The sequence below is a fragment of the Thermobia domestica genome, chromosome 11 (genome assembly GCF_964235325.1).
Source record: "Thermobia domestica chromosome 11, izTheDome1.hap1.1, whole genome shotgun sequence".
Classification (NCBI taxonomy): Eukaryota; Metazoa; Arthropoda; class Insecta; order Zygentoma; family Lepismatidae; genus Thermobia; species Thermobia domestica.
This window is the reverse complement of record NC_137464.1, coordinates 111131418-111152365: the sequence shown is the minus strand read 5'-3', so window position 1 is coordinate 111152365 and position 20948 is coordinate 111131418. Positions and strand designations below refer to the sequence as shown.

The 20948-nt window shown below is 35.4% G+C and overlaps 1 protein-coding gene across 1 annotated transcript in view; it reads right to left on the bottom strand.

Annotated features, from left to right (window-relative positions):
- Positions 1 to 20670, bottom strand: part of LOC145664358 (protein similar-like) — a 422904-nt gene extending 402234 nt beyond the window's left edge. Inside the window, exon 1 of the mRNA XM_081730989.1 lies at positions 20439 to 20670. Within this exon, the coding sequence (XP_081587115.1) occupies positions 20439 to 20473 (35 nt within the window). The 5' untranslated portion in view covers positions 20474 to 20670. The remainder of the gene's footprint in view (positions 1 to 20438) is intronic.
- Positions 20671 to 20948: the final 278 nt, after the last annotated feature.

Sequence of the window (20948 nt, the reverse complement as noted above, 5' to 3'; positions counted from 1 at the left end):
AAGCTAGTCAGGATAACGATATATGAAATTCTGTACCAACATAATGTTTACATGCTTCTATTTCCGTTAGTATTTCTGATTAAAAAATCTATTACTAATACGTATTTACGAAGTTATTATTTACCGGGAACTGCTAATCTACAAACGAGATTAAGTACACACGATATCTGGAAAAGAACAAGAAAAGATGCTTCTTACACAGTAAAAGCATTAACTCGGTAAACAACTCTTTTCATATGTTATTATTAGTACGGTTAATCATCCACTGATATTGACGAAAATAAAGTAAATATCAAACAGAAGAAAAACACAAACATACTCAATCTTCAAGGATAACCGCGCCCAGAGTACAACATAGATAGCTGCATAGTTAGGGCAACCTTCTTTCTATCAGTGACCTATAACCCTTCTACAATGGTCACTCATTTTCATCAGTGTTTATACAATTACTGAACGGGGAAAATGGTGAGAGAAATCATTACAGAGTTCTTTCAGAAATCCTAAAACCATAGTTTGTAGGTAAAAGATTAAAACGAACGTATTTGTACGAAAATTTATTTTTGAAGACTTGCATGAATAAGAAAGAACTGGAAGTTAAAGAAAAATTTTCTTTATTAGTTAGAAAAAGCATCAGCCCAAAACGCAGAATTGGCAACCAAATGTCCATACGTGAATAAACAACACTTTCCTCTACACAAGATTACATTTAAACTAGCTCTTGCTTGGCTTTGTTTGCCTTTTTCCCATACTACGACGCTTATGATGGCATATGCTAATAAACTTTTCGGTTACGATGAAACAAGTGGAAAGTAAAACATTTGGCATGCCCTCTAAAGGGAAATGAAATTTCTACATTTACGCCTCATGGTTGACCCTCTTAGGCTAATGGAGACGGATGATTATAGAAAATGAATGAGTGTCAAAGTATTGATGAAATAAGAATAGGGGAGAAACGGGAGAACCCCCAGAAAACCCAGGTACAATGCTCTCCATCACACACCAAATAATCCGGGATCGAATCAGGAACAATCCCAGAGAGCTTGGTTTGAGTAAGTTTCAAGTTCTGCAACCAAGTTAAGATACCAAAATAACAACTGACAAATCTGTTTCGGTATTGCGCAAATGAATTAAGGCAAATTGAAGAAAACAAGCACAATGTCCATACTACGTATGTGATTTTTTAAAACAGCTAGTAACGACCAAACACGAATAAAAATCTTGTTCTCTGAGCAAGATACGTGTTCAATTCTTCTCCACAAGTGATTGGCTATGAATAACTCCAAGATTAACAAAACTAATCGTGATTAGCAAACTATCCCTCATGTATATTTTTTTTTTCTGAAACAAATGAATGACATACATTTATAAAGCACGAACAAAATCGTCCAAGCCTTTTAGCTAAAACAGTATTTTTTTGATTCCCGTTCACCAATCGTAACCAAAGTATAGACAAATAATTAGTGCCCGAAAAACTCAAAACTACAAAATTCGATTTTGGTGCAGCCCAACGGATATACAAACCAGCAAATGCACTGTTTGATAATTGGTACGTACGAGATGTGAAACGTCGCTCGAAACTATATAAATATATATATTAAAAAGCCTGCCATAATTATTTTCTCTTTTAATTCACCCTTGCTATAAAATACCTCTAGTTTTTCAGAACTCAAAATTGTTTCTCTTCTAAATATATCTTGAGCTTGGAGGTGATAAGTCTTCCTGTGTGACATACATATCACCTGTACCATGTTAGTACCACGGGATAAAGAAAACACAGAAGACAACTTGCAGGCATCGAACAACCACAGGAAAAGATAAAAGAAAAGAAAAGGGGAATTAAAATGTACTGTCCAGGAATTGACGTCAGAGTATTCACACAAACAAGATAGACAAAGTTAACATTACGTCTTATCACATCAACAGGATGTAGTTTGGTTAACTTCCAGTTTAAATTTCTAAAGAAAGTCCAAAATAATCACAAAATATTAAATATGTAGCTCTGTCAAGCTTGAAAAAATTATTTTTCTTCCAACGTCCTACTATTACGCACCGAGACTAAGGGAGACAGTGATAATGAGATGGATGACAATGGTGCAATAAAGGAAATGGGAACAAACTGGAAAGCCTCGAGCACATCCACGCACACTGTGTTTATCAACCACAAAGCCTACTTGGCGCGAGCTGAAATCGAACCAGGAAACTCACGCGCAAGTAGTAAGCGCTCTAGCACTAAGCCACCGCGGCCTCCCTAAAGCGATGGTCGCTACAGGTGATGCTTTTTTTCATAATCTCACAATCCTCACGTCCCTAAAGTTGGAAAATACTGCTTTAAGCTAAAAGAAACGGATGACTACTGAAAGTGAATGATTATTAAAGATTTGATGTAATTATAATGTGAGGCGAAATGGAAGAACTCCGAGAAAAAATCCAGACAGATGTTATCCACCACAATGAACCATCGTGCCTCAAGTAACAAATCTTCAAGATCAAACAATTGCATTATTATTATTATTATTATTATTATTATTATTATATATTATTACTATAACGGTTACTTGCTGATCTTTAGAAAATGCTAACACTACGTTCGTTATTTTTAGCATGACTTCACTCCAGAATTACCTTAATTAGCTATACATAAGCTAACTTGCTATCCGCATTTTTCACTTTTACGTGCACATACGAAATATGGAAATATCTTTCAAATTTATCCTCTGTTATTAGAAAAAAAAAAAAAAAAAAAAGAGAGAGAGAGAGAGAGAGAGAGAGATGCTTCAATTAACACTAATCATTACGAAATTTCATGACGCATAGTAGCAACGTACCAATCTGACATTGTTGATCAATAGTGGTGTACGGATATTAGCTTCCGAACGAATGAGCAGGCTACATATTTCTTTCACATACGTAATTTGCCATTGTAAGTAAGAGTCCTTTAAAAATAATAAATATAAAACATTTTGCCTGGTTCAATCACAGGAACTCCAGCATTAAAAAGTACTTACAATTTACGCACTATTTTGCTCTCTCCGTGTCAGGTTGTAATTGCTAACCAACCAACTTAAAGCAGTAGTTAGTAATGAAACGTTTAATATACATAAATAGCTGCTTTCAAATAATTATTTATTATTCTTCCTCCTCTCTTGGATATGTACTAAACCACAAAAAATTCATATATCTATTTGTTTGTGGACTACATGCTCAAAAGAGAAAGTGAAAACCAATCGTACGTCATCAGAGAGCGTCATCACGTAAATGTTAACACCACTTAACACAATACAGACATATGACTTAAATTTCAAATTCTAAATTTTTACTACTAAAAACATTCACTTATACATACGAAAATGCAGTTTAATTTTGTTTACAATACTGTCTACATATTTCCAGATACGGGTACCCTATTTCCAGATACGCGGTGGCTCAGTAATAGAGCGTTCAACTCTGGTGCTTGGGGTCCCGGGTTCAAACCCTGCTACCGCCAAGTGAACTTTGTGGTGGACAAATACCGTGTGCGTGGGTTTTCTCGGGGTTCTCCCGTTTCCACCCACTTTCTTTATTCCACCATTTCATTCATCTCTCATCACCGTCTCCTTTAGCCTAACCGGCATAACCTGGGACGTAAAACTCAAAAATTTCATTTCATTTCATCCATAAACTATCTGCTGCTCCATTCATAGGTAGGCTTAGAACTTTTGTAACAACCTTCGCACTTCAAACAACACCCAAACTTACTCACGATGTGGTCGATCAACACCAAAATTTGTGACTCCATAGAGAATCAAAGATAGAATCACGAGCATCAACTATACGGCAATATGAGAACACTCTTAACTCTATTAAGACATGATTCAAGACAAAAAGTCCTGCCCCCAGTATAGTCCCTAGCATGTGTTTTCGATTCGGTTCCGGGTTTGATTCCGAGTAAGAGAGTACAAAAAAAAATTAATTTCACAATTATTCACTCATCATTCGTCTCCTTAGCTGTGGAAGGTTAAATTGAAAACTTCCATTTTTAAAAAGGCAAAAGTAACTGACAGAAACTACAGATTAATTCTTCTATTATCGCTTTTAATAATAATAATAATAATAATAATAATAATAATAATAATAATAATAATAATAATCCACCTCTATCAAACTCTGTACTTGTATCTGTAAAACTTGAAGGCAACATGAAGCATCAGCTTCCAATAAGAATGTAAAACGAAGAAAAAAAGATTTCTAAATGCACAGATAATAAAACGGGCTTCTTCTTTATAAGAAACATGGGTGTTGAAATAACTATACAGTTAAGCATTCCTCATTACGGGTATCATGGTCTTACTGCTTTGGACAAAAGTTCTCAAGTGAATAACAAGCTTCCAACAAAGCATACCATTAATAGAATATATATATATTTCCAGTTGCATACATGCCATATAGAATTCACATTGGGACGTACTAAAAAGTAAAAGGAAATTAAAATTCGGTTGCTTAGCTATAACATATAAAAACGGCATTCGTTTTACTCACTCACCATATTTCGGTTGTATCACTACAGCATTGCATTCTGTAAGTAAATGATGAATACGTAAATCTAAAATGGAACTAAGTACGAATTCTGAGATCACTCGCTGACAGAAAAACTACGAAGCTTCAAATGACTGACTATACGACAACTTCCATTGAAAAAATAAATCGCCACAAACCTGACTATGACACACACACATCCTACGTATGTGGCTGATGAAACCGAAAGGAGAAATGTGCAAGGTTTGGAACAACCAACTGATTATTTAGCTGGTAAATCGATAATTTCTACTCCAATTTAAGCTTCAAAAGGATGTCACTTATCTTCAAGCAGCAAGGAAATGACAACTCAAATTGTCATAAAATGTCGAAATATTTTAAGAAAATACCTAACGCCAGACATAGTAACTGACTTGAATATTCTCCTTTAGTAGTGATGCTACACGAGACGCGATCTGTCGTTTAACACTGAATATGAAATATACGATCACGACTAAAAATTTACATTAATTACATAAATGAGAAATTAAAATTTTAACGTTCGTTACAAGAAGACTATGTAAATACATAGCTTAAATGCCAGTTATCATCACCCCAAATGAAATAACATATCTTCTTTTCCCTAAAAGGAACCGAACCCAAGATCACATAGAGAAGGTATGCAACGCTACCACCAGGCTACTCTGTATTGCGTGTCTTGAAAAAAAAAAAAAACTCAAAAGTATGAACAATTCAAGGTCGATATACCTTCCTTATTCTAGTAGTTATAACACGAAAAAAATTGCTACAAAAAGTTGACAACCTCTAAACCAAAACAAGAAGATACAATCATTAAGTAATTAAGATAAAATCAACTTTAAACTTCTTTAAAGTTAATGATTCTAGAGAATGACACATCTACCAAAACTATCAAATTTCAACATGTTACTGCAACTTGCGTTTTTTGTTTGTTCGTTTTGTTTTATGTGGAAAATGTAATGTTAATAGCTAACATTAGTTTAATATACGGAAGGAATCGGAGCATTTCTTCATATACAATGCTAGTCACAACAATATTTCTTACTCAACATAACTTGCATAAAATACTAGTACTGTTTGACTAACTTATTACCGTAACTTCCACCTATTTTGTATCGTTTAAATTAAGTCTACAAACCAACTGTCTCAGACATTACACTCTACATATTTACAAAACGAGATCAGAAGCAATTTGTTTAATCAGAAGATGCTATGAACTTCATCTTGTAAATGTGTACGCTTCAAGGAAATGTGTTAAAATTCATAGCAAATGAAAGCATCAATTAACTATGGGGAAATATTTTACAATTTACGAGTACTGTGTATGGGCCACGAACATGGCTTAGGTTTCCTACACCAAAATTAAAGCAAATTTACCCAAGAATTGTAATATTTAGTAAATAATGCAATACTTCTTGATTTAGGATTTAGATTTCTGGGCTCTCGGCATCTAAGATCACTTAGCCCGTCACATTTGAGGATGACGTCCCTCCGCGAGCACACTATCCAAGGAAAGAGAAGGAACAAAGTGGCCTGAAACCTTAGGTACTACCCCGGCATTTGCCTGGTGTGAATGAGGAAAACCTCATCCAGGGTGGCTGGCCTGAAAAAGCGTTTTACACTTTTTCGACAGTGTCCTTTACCGGGAATCGAACCCAGGACCGCTCGCACTGAAGGCGAGAGCGAATTCTTGATTTAATTACACAAATCTTTACTACCAGTATTTGTACGACTTGCATCCATATTTGGAATCATGAATAAAAAATTCTTCACATTCTACTGGAAAATACATTTTTTACTCACGTTGAGTGTCCTAAATACTAGACGTGTTTTCTTTACGCATATAGGTATTATTTGACGACGCTCAAATTCGTACACACTTCCTTCAATGAATAATATAGCTAGATTACAATTGCTGAAATTAAAGAACTATATAGGTCTCAGTCTAGAAAACTTCTAGAAAAGTGGTCGTTCATCATTTTTACCACTGTACTGAACTCAATGTTTAGTCTTAATTGCAGACGGTGAAAAAACCCGATGTTAAAACTGGTAAAAATACACAAATACAATGATACAATACAGTTATATGAATTTCGCGTATTTGGGTGAAGATGGAAAGAATTATTCTACAATACAAAGATAAACGATTAAAAAACCGTAACTACAAACTGAAAACCCTAACTTTGATCGGGAGACACGGTTGCTATAATAGAGCATTCACTACTGGTACGAGGGGTCCCTGGTTCGATCCCGGGCAATGTGAGTTTGTGATGGATAAGATCGTGTTCGCAGGTTTCATCGGAGTTCCCACATTCTCATCCCACTAATCCTTTCACAATCACCTGTCTCTTTTACCCTACAGGGCATATGCGTTGGACGTAAAACTACAAATTTAATTTCATTTCATTTCCCCATATTGATCGCACGTCATATCAGTTTGTAGTGAACACACAGAGTCAAGGGCGCCCATGTTGTGGTTTCCAGAGGGAGGCAAGTATAATCAACATTTCAAATATAGTTTCAAATTTTGCTGTAACTATTCTAAAAATTGGGTTTTCGATCTTCCGAAGTACAATTTCCATTAGGGGGAGGGGCAAGCACCACCTTGACCCCTGATGGGCATCCTTGCACGGAGTACATAAGTTGTTCTGTTTCCTTCCATATTATAATTCACTTTTACTAATAATTCGTCCCAATTAGCATAAAGAGCATACCCGTGCGATGTACAACTTTTTTTCTTTTCTTTTCTTTGTCATGGACTACACAAACTGTGCCCATACGTGAAAAGTTAAAATACGCACTCTTTCTGTGTCAGTGGTTGCAAATAGGTTCCCGATGGCAGTTACTTGTATCGGATAAAATACGAGTAGTGTTACGGACTTGACTTTACGAATGAATCTCTCCTTTTTTATATATAACTTTGGTGTCGAAAAGAAACATCAAAATACAATTACTCAATTAATACCTCAAAACTACAATACTATAAAACCAAAACCAAAGTTCAAGCTTAAAATATATATTGGGAACAACAAAAATTGTAAAATCCAGTTATTCTTCTGTAGATAGAACTTAATGTATTGTTTAAAACCAAAAGATGGTTCTGGATTTCTTAAAGTTTCGAGAGTGTTGCATTTTTTTTTTTTTTTTTAAGTTTACCTTACGTAACTCGTGATCACGTAACCATTTAGGAAAATCTAAATGAACAAAGGAATACGGAATTAATCTCCTGCCAAAGAAAACATTTATAAATTTAAATCCTAGTAAAATTTTGAACAGGAAATTTCCAATCCCTCGTAAATTCTCTCTCTCTTTTTTTTTTTTTTTAATGGGAACAGATGGTACGGATAATTTCCTTCTATAAAGTGTTTAATCAAAGGAATCGCTTACATTGGTATTCTAATAATAATAATAATAATAATAATAATAATAATAATAATAATAAAGAATCCTGACAGGAACACTACCATTACATTCAACTACGAAACAACGATTACTTAAGCTGATGGGGTCAAGAATCTTTTTCTTTCTTCACACATAAAAAATATGCCTGAAAAATGATACAAATTCGTTTGATTTATCTGTGCGTGCGCCAAAGTTACTAATTTCCTTGTTTACAAGTGACATCAGTCACATGGCAGGGTTGCAAGAGATACTGGTTATACTTAAGATTTCTTTTACATGCAGTTTTTCAAGAAAATCAAAAGGATCAATTTAATGGAAACAGTCGGGTATACGCTTTGTCCATGAGCGCTAAATATATAAAACTACTTTAATATGGGTACAAACAAGATGTAGATGGCTGTGAACTTATCTTTCCCATACGAAAATAGAACTTAAAGAATGTTAAATAGTATTAAAAAAAAAAAAAAAAAAACTTAATTTATTACGTCTACTGCACTGGCGGAGACAAGCATACAAGTCGATGCACAGACCATGCGTCACCGGCTGAAACGTTCGCATGTCGGATAGATTTTGATGTGCTCTTGCATCATAACATTAAGTATTTTATTTCAGTACAAAGGTGTCAGCCGAATTACAGGGGAGGGAGATAACAAGCAAAACTCATTCTTTTTAGTTTTGTTTATAGTTCTACGGGTTTAAAATGCTAAAGTAATGAGTTAACAGATAGAAAGAAATACTCAACTCACTGTCGCTATAATCGAAGGGCTATGCCTACCCGCATGTAGCACGTTCAACGTGGTGATCTGTGATCAGTGCACCAGCTCCCAGGTCATTATTTCAGAGTGTACGTCTGATGAGGATCTTGGCTAGAAGATCGAAACGTCACGTGTAAATGTGTTTTTATATTAAATAAGTACAGTCTTGTTCAGCAGTGTGTTTTTCTGATTATTTCCGACTTTCTGGATCTGAGGTAGGTACTTCTTAATTCACGTAGTTCCCCAAATGACTCATAATGATGAAAAAATTAAATAAAATCTTCCAGTTTTACGCTCCACGATTATGTCTTGAAGAACAAGGAGACTATGATCATGAACGAAAATGGAAGGAAGCGAGAAAGACGAGAAAACTCATGCAACTGTGGTTGTCCACCACAAACCCAACGTGGTGCCAGCTAGGATCAAATTAGGGATTCCATTGGCCAGAGATGAGCACTCTACCACTGACCACCGTAGCCCTGTGTCAACAAGGGAAAATGTTAGTGGTGAAATTGGGAATAGAACCAGAGAACACGAAGTCGCGTACATTAGAATTCGGCCAAGCAGATCAATAAGTTGAAAAAAAAAAACTTTAGAAACCTGTATTTTGTAATGCTGTTACTCGTTCCCGTAGAGGATACATTTTGATGCTGATAGTGACGACAAAGAGTCCCTCCTCCTAAAAGAAGAATAATTCACTACACAACCAAATTGTTGAAATCTTATATAAGCTTAAAGGGGGCTTCTGGGAAGTAAGATTTGATTGTAACATGACTGCACAATATTTGTGATAAATTCTAAGAAAAGTCGTATTATCAGAGATTACAACTGGAATATTCTGCATATTAGTAGAATCAATTTTTGATATCACCATACCAAGAGGGGGTTTATGTCAGTCCTTTCGATATGCCATTGGTCTACAGTGTGAATTTAGACATACACTTTCAATATGACTGAACAAAATATTCCAACTTTAATAACAGTTCTCACACTTCTGTCTATCACACAGGCAGCTGTTTCTGTTGTTTCATTAAATGCAACATAAGTATAATTTTTTCTTTCCTTTCTTCAAAGTTTTATTACTTTAGATAGTACTTTTAATATCGGAATGCGTTACTTTATGTAGGCCTACTGATTTTTTTTTTCGATTGTTATCTTCCACTTCAACAATAGTATAACATGCCTTTAAGTGCTCGTACGTTCTGGCCACCCTGTAAACCAAAACAGAAAAGTTCTCATACTTCCTTTCCCGTCAACTCCTTCAACCAGTAACAGCGTATAATACTCCACAGTGACTGTACAAAACAAATGCACCAACTCGTTAGATGGGTAATATCTATGGTAATGTTTCGACCTGCTTTCCCTTCACAAAAATTTATGGAATTTAATCAAACGTTTAATCTGAGAAGTAAGATATTTTTTTCTTTTATTATTAACAGTTTAATTCGAGCTATTGTCAATTTAAGTATTTTTACATACGCTTTTCTTCACACTCCTTCCTTCTTACAAGAATTTCCTACGACTCTTTGCTAACCACCTGACCATGACATAAATCACTCACTCTAATGCATCCGCAACTGTAATTATCTTCCCCCTCTTACTTTCAATCTACCTCCAAAAGGCTTTTTTATATTATATATATAAAATTTCAGTTCTCCATCCATTCTAGCTCCTTTCTTTGTTTTTCCAGTTTTCTACATGTAAAACTCGACTATTTCCAACATGTATATTAGTAATAAAGGGACAATATAACAAACACATCTTTACTTCATAAATCAATTTATTTACTTAGGAAGAAAACTTAATACAAGACCACTGAAACAAAGAGGATTATCTCGTACGGCACTTTTTTAAAAAGAGAATGAACAGTGCCTCCTTTTTTACACCATCACTGAAGCAATAGAAAGCGTGTCTATTTTTAATATTGTCCTTTTTCTTTCAGATGTAGACTATTAGAAAACAAACAAATATATGTTAGACATTATCCATTAATTACTATTTTGAACTACAGCTTTTAATTTTTTTAAAAAAAAAATATTACGTTACTGCATTTAAAACGTTATTCTTTAACGGATCTTCTCATCCAATTAATTCGTTAAAAAAAAACTTATATCATTATGTGCAAACATGAATGAATTTGAAAGTAACTTGTAACCAATCTGTAAACAAAGAAAATGACAATAAAACAATTGTACGAAACAGTGTATTACCTGACCAGGATAGCAGTGCTGATTTTGGCTTGGAGCCCTAGTGTTGTGCTTACCTCAGTTACTGGACGAGCGCGGTAGAGACCTGCATGGGCCGAAAAGTTTTGGAGATTTTCGGCCCGAGCCCGGCCCGATAAGTTTTTCAAAATTCTTGGCCCAAGCCCGGCCCGGGCCCGATAAATTTTAAAAGTTTTTGGCCCGACCCCAGCCCGATAATTTTTTAAAAAAATTACCTCGAGCCCGAATCATTCTCAAAATTTAGTACTAAATTTGACCTAACCCTCAGAAACATTTTCTAAATTCTGGCTCACAACCTGACGCAGTATATGCATGGAAATTACCAATGCAAGAATAACACATCAATTCACAATTCAGCAAGATTCTACCATGCTTTACAATTAAGCAGATTGTATAAAAATTGGGTACTTTTTATTCGATTTCATTATAAAACAGGAGCACCCTGTAAAAGGTAAGAATGACAATGTCAATGACTAATAGATTCATTTAAGGTTAATAGTTTAGAGATTTGCGAGATATCTTGTAAGTTCAACAAACTTTATGAAGAATGTGTTTGTGTGTATGTTTTACATGTAAGTTTATCGTTTGTCACAAATTATTTTCTCGAGTTTCAGCCAGAAAAGAATTCAGATATGTTTTTACTCGAGGAATATTAAGTTCTCTCCACTGGTCTAATGGATATTGTGTGTTCCCCCTGCGCATGTGATATCATGTTCGATTCCCGGTGAGAGCACAAAAAAATTAACATATCAATCCTTCACTTTCATTAATTATCTGTCTCCTCTGGTCTAAAGGGCATAATCATAGGATGTTCATTTAAAATCTTTTCGAGGTTGTAAATCCTTTGGAGAGAGAGAGAGAGGGAGAAAAAAATGAAGCTTTCCGTGTACTTTTTAAAGGATTATGGGATTGGATAACTTGCCTTTCGGGATTGACTTGTAAAATTTGATTACAGCACACTTTTCTTTCAGGATTATTATCGAAACTCAGTTCTTTGGCACAGTTGGAATGAAAGTATTTGATAAAACATGAGCGTACCATTGCTTCAGCATGACAACTTTTATTTACGAGAACAAAAATTCCCCCTGGACTCCCGCTAAATTTATCCCTGGTTCCAGCATTTAGGTGATAACTAACGGTTTTCACACACAGCATAATTTTGAAACTTGCGAACCTAGTGTTATCTTTGAGTCTGTGAAACATAACGCTAACACGCTATTCTATCGAACATCTTTTTAATGAGATTTGTCGACTTGAGAGGACTGTTTAGCACAAGCTGTCCATAGCTCAAGCGTATCATATGTACGGTCTTGTTTAATGAAACCTGCCCTCATCCTCTTCCCTTTCCGCCTCTAAGCCCTGTATTGCTATCGACATGTGGAATTCAAAGTCAAAGGCAATCCTTTTTAACCAGTTGTGACCTTTATTTCAAGTCTAAACATTAAAATATGCTACATAAGGTTGCAAGGGATTGGTTGACTTATGCGTGAAATGGTCAATTACGGACAGGACAAAAAGACCTCTGATTGATTAATCACAAGTAAACCGGTTGGAAACACTACTGTCATTTTAATTACAAAATCAGCCGCCTGTACCCGTTTGCTGGTCGAGATAACTTCTTTCCAAAACTACAAATACATTACCACTCGTTATAACTGGAGATAATCCCTATTATAAGTAAAACTCAACGCACTGGTTTACAACAGAATGGTTGTGCAAGTTTTCCCAACATGCATTTGGGGAAAGTTCAGATTATATTAATTAAAGAAGTTGAGTAGGAGCACTGATTTCAAATTTTCCCTCAATAACTCCATCCTAAAGACACCACTGCAACATATTTCATACCGTTGAAAAGGGTATTCCTTCACCTTTTAAATATGCTGTCTCATCTGTGTAGAATAACTATAAGGTGAACAATAAGCAACATAACGAAAAAATGGCTCACAACCCATAGCTTTCAATATGCTGAGAATAGAGTCTTTTCTAAAATCACCCATACTATCGTTTCCCAAAGTATTGCCACTTCCTTCTGGTACACCTGATATATGTGATGTCACAAGACAATAAATCTACCATTCTACAGCGAAAACACTGCTTTCCATTTCAAAAGTAATCACGTATATAGGAAAAACTGTCTACAACAATCTTCTAAGTAACGCAAGATACAGAGTCTGACAAATCTTTAAAGATATCTATTTGAATTTTACTTTTGGTCAGTGGATGAATTTCAGGGGGAAAAACGTAAAGAAGTATGGAATTCTAAATAGACATTAAATTTAAAAGACCTCTATACGCATAAAATAGTACACGATTCATACAAAAGAAGTCAACTGCACAAAGGCACAATAACATATTTTATGAAAGAAAATTTTGCCTCGAAGCACTTCTACTGCGATGATGTCTATCATGAAACTTTCACAAGGTATGCCACCTCTTTTAGAACCAACAGAATCCCTTATTTTGGAATATTCTGCTGCGTTGACCTATTTCCAATAGAACATCACTTCAAGAATGCAAAATGGCCAGGTGAATGAACTATCGCTTGTTCTACGTCAGCAAATGTTGAAAACGACAAAATAACTACAGCTTTTCTTGGCCACAAGAATCAAGCACCCATTTGAAAACAATATGCATCTATAGACAAGAAAGCAGACTATCCTATTTGAGATCCATCACAACTGTAAAGGTAATTATAAAATATGACACTTTAAAAATAAAAACATGTACGAGGAAAATAAGGACATATTTAAATGAAATCGCAACTTCTAGGACCCAGAGATTGTACTACGACAATGACGTGTAATGAAGAATTACGTATAAAAAAAAAAAATAAATAAATAAAAAAAACTGAAAAACATACATATGCAGTCATACAATACTGGGACAATTTAGTTTCTAAGATGGGACGTAAAATAACACCACGAAAGACATGACAGTTCTTTTTTCATGGAGCAGCCTAAAACCAGGTTAAGCTAAAATTTCGACCATCGTATGCAGCACGCAGTTACAAGATCTCAGAGTACTTAACTCAGTATGGTGAAGAATATATTTCGTTGTCCACAAGAGAGCATATATTACTGCAACACATTACTAATTTATATTTATTATTATTACTTTTGGTTTTGATTTGTTTTGTTGGGCAGTCAACAAACATAAGAACTCTTCGTCTAGAGAACATAAGATTCCCCAAACTCATTACTCTGAAGGAAGGACTTACGCTGGGAGTGGGTCCTGAGGTTCCGGACATCATCTCCTTGAAATCCCGATTTTTAACAAATTTCGGGGTGACTTCACAACGTTTTAATATAATTTATTCTTGTGTTGAATTTGGACATCCTCCCCAAAAGCCTACGTACTCGACTGCTCTGAATTCAGCAAAATTTCGTTGGTCAGTAACAAAATATTAAGCATTGAACAGCCATATGCATAACAGTACACTACCTAATACGACGAAAAAAAAAAAAAAAAAAAAAAGTGTGTACATATACAATCAAGAATTAGTGAAAATTATCTATTGCACAAGTGACTATAACTGAAAATAACCTATAGTACCATCATACGTGGCGACGCTTCAATATTATAAAATGTAAGAAGAAACCTTAACTTCAGAATTTTACCTTAACTTTAATTGACGAAGGCTACATCAAGGGGCTGAAATCACAGGCTGGATTAAAAAGTATATATAAAAAAAAAAAAAAAAAAAAAAACCACGAACGCTAATTGAACTCAGAATATACGCTCATAGCGAACATTTGTTTCTTGCGACCATCTCCTATTTCTATAAAGGAATTGTACTTTTGTTCAATAATTATACAACTTTCTCTCAGGACTTTAGCAAATCTCAACAGATTACTTATAATTTGAAAACTGAACGCACTATGTTTCCAGCTCTCAAAGAGAAAAAACGAAATATTTAATGTACTACCGGTATCCCACATTTATCTCCTTTAGGCAGGGATGGAAAAAGAGCTGATTCAGGTAGCAAGAGCCCATGCTAAAGGTAGGAACGTGTCCGGAGAGTTTTCACAAGAATCGGTCCATTTTCCATCTCTGCCTTTAGGATAAGAAAGACGGATGATCAATGAAAGCGAATGATTATGAAAGGAATTTATGAAATGATAATGTGGGAGGAAACCGAAGAACACCGAGAAAATCCACATGAACATAATAATATTCAGCACAAACTCCTATAGCCTGGGATCGAATCACGGATCTCTCGCACCAGAGGTGAGCGCTCTATAACTGAGCCACCGAGCAAAAAGTTATTCACCCATTTGATGCACAAATCTGCGAACAATTTGTTGCGTTACCTATATGAAACTCTAATCATGTTGCATCTGAACTACAAAACACTTGTCATAGAACTGGCTTCTGGACACTATAGGAAACGCCTTTTCACAGGACTGCAAATAAGTATCTAAGTATTTTAGTCATAATTGTTTAATTCTTCTACGCATAGTCCTAATATCCCTAATACTAAATTGGCGTGGAGGACATGAATTCGACTGCCGGCGGAAATGCACGTGGTTCAGATCCCACGTTAAGCTGTAGGTCCATGTCTCATTCCCTTCTTCGCTCCTGAAAGAGGCGCTACACTCAAAATGCAATCCAATCCTAATGCTACATTCTAACCTATCTTTCCACTCCACTTTAATACCTTAATTTCCAGATTACTACTGCCTTATGCGTAGGGCTCGAATCCGGCGTAGCTGGTGGATGAGTAGGCTATCATACAAGATAAACTCTCAAAGCATAGACTGTACCCCACCATACTATTCAACTTCCAACAGAACTAGATGACATGACCATGTCACCAGCCACTTACTTCTGCTCTACTGGTTTAAAGATTCAACTAGCTATGCTGGTAAATAAGTTAAAACCTCTCTTCTACAAAAAACATTTAAAGACACATAAACCGTTATATACAAGCCTCCTCCGTAATCTGACTTAAAAGTTTCAAGGAACATGCGTTTTATCAAATAAAATTAGAGTCTGTAGTAGAAGTAATGTTAGATTAGTGAAAAAGTACGAAAACGATTTTATAATAGCAAAGAAAAAATGTAAGGCATAAGCTATTAACACGTACGCCCCGGCACTCTTGGTAGCGCAAATGAACCACATGAGTGTGTTCTTGTATGATATAAAAATGGCTGAAAATAACACTCCATGCAAAACGTATTTGAAATTTGGAATCTCACAACAGATAGTGAGAATCAAAGGAATAGAACCTCATGCAAAGTACATCACAACGCCTTTTAGTATTACCGTACTATTAAATACCTTTCACAATCAGATGAATACCTAACTCAGAATGAAGAGATGTCCCTGTGTAAGTAATACTTGACATATTTAACTTTTCTACTATGTTAGAATTTCTCCAAAATGAAATGAAGTTAGTTTTACATTCTATGATTATGCCTTATAAGCTATAGGAGACAGACAATCAATGAAAGTGAATTATTATATGAAACATGGTAGAATAAAAATGTGAAAGCAAATGGGAGAACCCTAAGAAAACTAAGATGTTGTCCACCACCACGCCACATAGACTGGGATCGAACTAGATCCCTCGCACCAATGGTAAATACTCCACTACTGCATTACCGAGTTTCCTCCTATTCCTTCAAGTAGGATTTCAACCACTATTCGTGATTGTAACCGAAGTTTTGTATCTCAAGCCGGATAAAACTAACAGATAGCATACGAGCTAACCATTGAACACGAAGGGACAGTTCGGTGTTGTAAATGTAAAGGGATAGCTCTAGACTAATAAGCTTGCTGGTGAACAACAATGGTTAAGCCGTGCAGGTTAAATTTAGGTACACCACTTTAAAGAATTGTTGGAAAATCGTAATTCATTCGCTATTTTTTTAAATCTTGTCCTCCAAAACATTTGTCCTGGGTGGCATGACAATACACACTTAGCATAGATAAAGTTCGAGGGCGACCACTTATAACTTTGCAAAAATTACACCTCTATTACCTTTTACATACAAATACAACATCCTGACATATGCCGTAAAAACAACAGAGGAAAAAAATCAATCTTTGCTAAGTGTACGCTAAAACTATTAATGTTACTAATCGATTCGAGCCACGGTAAAGCTGGTGGTCCCGTGTGGTAGCGCGTCCGTACACAGCAGGCGCATCAGCGACGATGGACATGCGCGCAACCGATTGTAGTAAAAATACACTTCTCATATTACTAGATGCCTTACCTCTTGGGCAGTTTTATTGTTACAGATCGTAGATTGGGGTAGGGTAAGGCAAAATTACAACAAATGAATTAGTAGAATATATTTGGTAATACTTGTACGTTGCATTTACAAGTACTTTTATTGGGTTTTTGGGCAGAGCTCTAAAACACTGGGCAGCATCCCCATTAAGTCGTAATAAGAAAAGTTATCAACCTGGTTACTACCCAGCCTTCAATCACTATCGCTCGCATGGCATTACAATGTGAATTAAGTATGGAGGTTTGATAAAGTATGAAGCGCTAACCCTGCTAATAACCCTATAGCAGGGTTGAAAAACCATGGTTTTTATTGAAAAAAAAAAAAAGGTTTTTTGGTTTAAACCCGGTTTTTCTCTATGTATTTACATCACATATGGACAGAAATAACTTTGTTTCGCCTCAGTGTTATTATGCAACAACCACGTTATGCGGATCACATAAGCTTACAGCGGAATCCAAAAGTATTTTCGGCTTACATCCGAGAGAAATTGTCCTCCATTTGAACTCTAAACCGGGACTAATTGGGTATAAATGCGATACGCTTGCCGACCCACTCACGAAGGACTCCTGATAAAAATACGGTGTACTGATCTTTACATACTTTTAATATGATTGTCAAGAGTCATAGGACAAAAAGATAAACAGATGCAGAAGTGAAACCATTATACAGAATTACATATGGACAATTTCAAAATACTGCAGAGTACAGAAGAACTAATTTAGTCCAAATTAGTTCACTACGACTTTTATTAGTCCAAGTTAAAGAAATATGACGACTTAATTTGCATATCAGTAAGAAAAGTGAATAAAGATGCGATTACGAATTATTTGAGTCCACTTTGGCTCTGACAAATTTATACATAGATAGATACCAAAGATAGTTCTGATTTTAATAAATGCCTTTCGTGGGGTTTGTAAGACCCTACTCCACAAAAGTACGGGATTTCGACGTATTTTATGAATAGTAAACATTGTTAAACGAAACAATATTTAGAATTTTCTTCGATTGCAATTGAATAACACTAATAACAAACTATATAAAAAAAAAAATCACAAAAGAAACATTCATAAACTTAAAAATTAAACAAAAGTTGCTTTTGTAGTATAATCTCTTTGAGTAATGAATGAAAAATTTAAGTCTAAATATAGTACGTATAATATACGGGAGTGAAACGTGATAACAAACAAATGTGCGTCCATCACGATTTTACGAACATTTTTCGTTTATTTGGATTAATTTTTTTTTTTCTAACAGCTGGTTTAAACCAGCCAACCCTGCTCTATAGTCCTTGTCAGTGTAACAACGTTACACTTCTAAAATACGATACAGCTTTTGTGTACTGTGCAGAAATACTACGCCGTCAGAAAACAACATGTATCACAGTCCTTCTTATTTAAGCGTCGTACACTTGTAATGATTTTAGACTATTGTTCCTACACTCGTAAACATAAAATACAGCTGTATTATTTACTATTTCAATCAGCCGCTTACTAGAAATTGTTTTTTTTTTTTTTTTTTTTTTTTTTTTATATAAATGCAAGAGTACCATGCAGTGTTCAATTTTATCCTCAAATCTTGCAAACTGTGGGTTACCTACTTAAACTTAACCTGCACCGTCCTGGCCACACTAAAAAAGAAATTCGCAAAGGATTGAATTTCAACACTTAAATCCTGACACAAAAAAAAAAAAAAAAAATGAATGTGCAGATTAATATTGTAACATACAGAATTACAATTAATGCACTCCCCATGCGCAAGAAACAATCTTCTTAACCCCCCTCCCCCGGGCCTTTGGTTTGACAAAGAAAGAGATTACATCAGGGCATAAAGTTTCAAAACCAGACAATCAGATTCAGCATAATAAATTATGAATTAGATAATTCATATATATGTTAAAAATATCCTATAACTTTCGATTGAGGGTGGGAAAGGAGGGACAAATTACAACGTTGCGAAGATTTCACTTTCCATGTCTGTAGACTTCACATTTGGGTTTTCTCGCACTCAGCGACAATTAATTCTCATGCGAAACAGAAACTGAGCAGCCCTGTGGGATTAGGTAGAAATCATTCCTACTGAGCACTGGTCGCCAACTCGAAATTTCTAGTCGCCAATGGCGACCTGCCGACGGAAATTTTGCATCCTGAATTGTGAAATCACAATTCTTTCATGACTTGCGTATGAACACAGCGTTCGGACATATGCCATAAAAATACAATGCAAAAACAAACCCATCTGTGCTACGTAGCCTTAAAAGGAACGAATGCTATCTAACCGAGTCGGGGCAGAAGCGCAACATAAGGGCCCTAACCAGAGTGAGGGTCATGTCTGTATGCAGCTGACGTGTCGGTGGTATGTACGTAATCGAAGGTAGTGAAAACATGTGGGTTTCGACAGTCATACGACTTCATATAGCACTTGTAACTGTTTCACACTATTAACATAAAATACAACTTTTGTACTTCGTGCAGGAGTTGTACGCCGGCGGAAAATAGTACATCTTACTTACACATTCACTTACTTTAACCACCGTAGAGCGCTTGTAATACTACTAACAACTCTACACTTTTGAAATATAGCCCTATTTATTTGCTATATAATTCAGCCGCCTGCAGAAATTCGTTTATTATAAACACTTCTTTCTATGCTGATTGTTGAATTTCACCTGTAAATTTTGCAAAATATGGTGTGTTTAAACTTGACCAGCAGCCATTTGGTAAATACTACAGTTGTGCTTTATGGTAATTACCCAATTCGTATTACACTGTTACTGCATCTAGGCTACATTTCTTTATTTTCGGAAGAGAAACAAATCAGTTTCATCTATATTACTCTTTCCATACACTGCATTCGTAAAATTTCTACGTGGTGTTATTACAGTCCTAACTAGCTCCGAAACCATCCTTCAACAACGAAAGTCACGAACTGAGAAAGTGTGTTCTATTCTCTACGTGTGAAACACATGCGCTGGTAAACTTAATGCAAAGTAATCTTCCGCAATGTTTCAAATATTCCTTCACGCACACCAACTCTCAATTGCTATTTAAAGGACCAATACAAAGAAGCAACTATTGTCACAACAGAACGAAGTCTCCACCCACAAAGAAACAAATCATCGTAATTTGAATTGAAACCAATGCATAATTGTTTCAATTTTCCTTACACACTTTGTGTTGTTGAAGAAAAACATACTTTCTGTCATAAATTGCTTCTAGCCTTTCAAAAATATCCCCGACATTATAGTGACCCACATACACGCGCCAAGATAAACAAAAATATCACTCACTCACCTTCGCTTCTCCTTTGGTCCTGTTTGGGACTTCATTTCAGGTGTTTTATAATTCACTATTGAACAACACAATAATAGATTAGAAGAAATGCATACACTCTCAGTACACTGCCGAGGAACGTATGGTTTTCCCCTAAACTAAATAAAAACCACTTCCGTTTTTCTCACTTCACATGTATTTCTTTTCCTTTTACAGAGAACTTTCTGTTCAGCTGACGTCAAGCTGTGCTGCCACCTTGCGACATGCGTCTGTACTTGTCCATTATACTCCATCTTCGCAGATAAACGTGAAACAGCTTTTGGTATGACATTACAAACATGAAAATTTAGGAAAAATCGGTGTAACACAATTTTAAAATAAATATAGTTATACATTGATTCATGGAAGAAAATAAATTTAATAATAATAGATTAAATAAATCGAATAACAAGATAACCGAGTAACAGAGGCAAATAAATAGAGAATTATATACGAATAGAGGATATAATCCGTCTTCTATTCAAGGTGAAC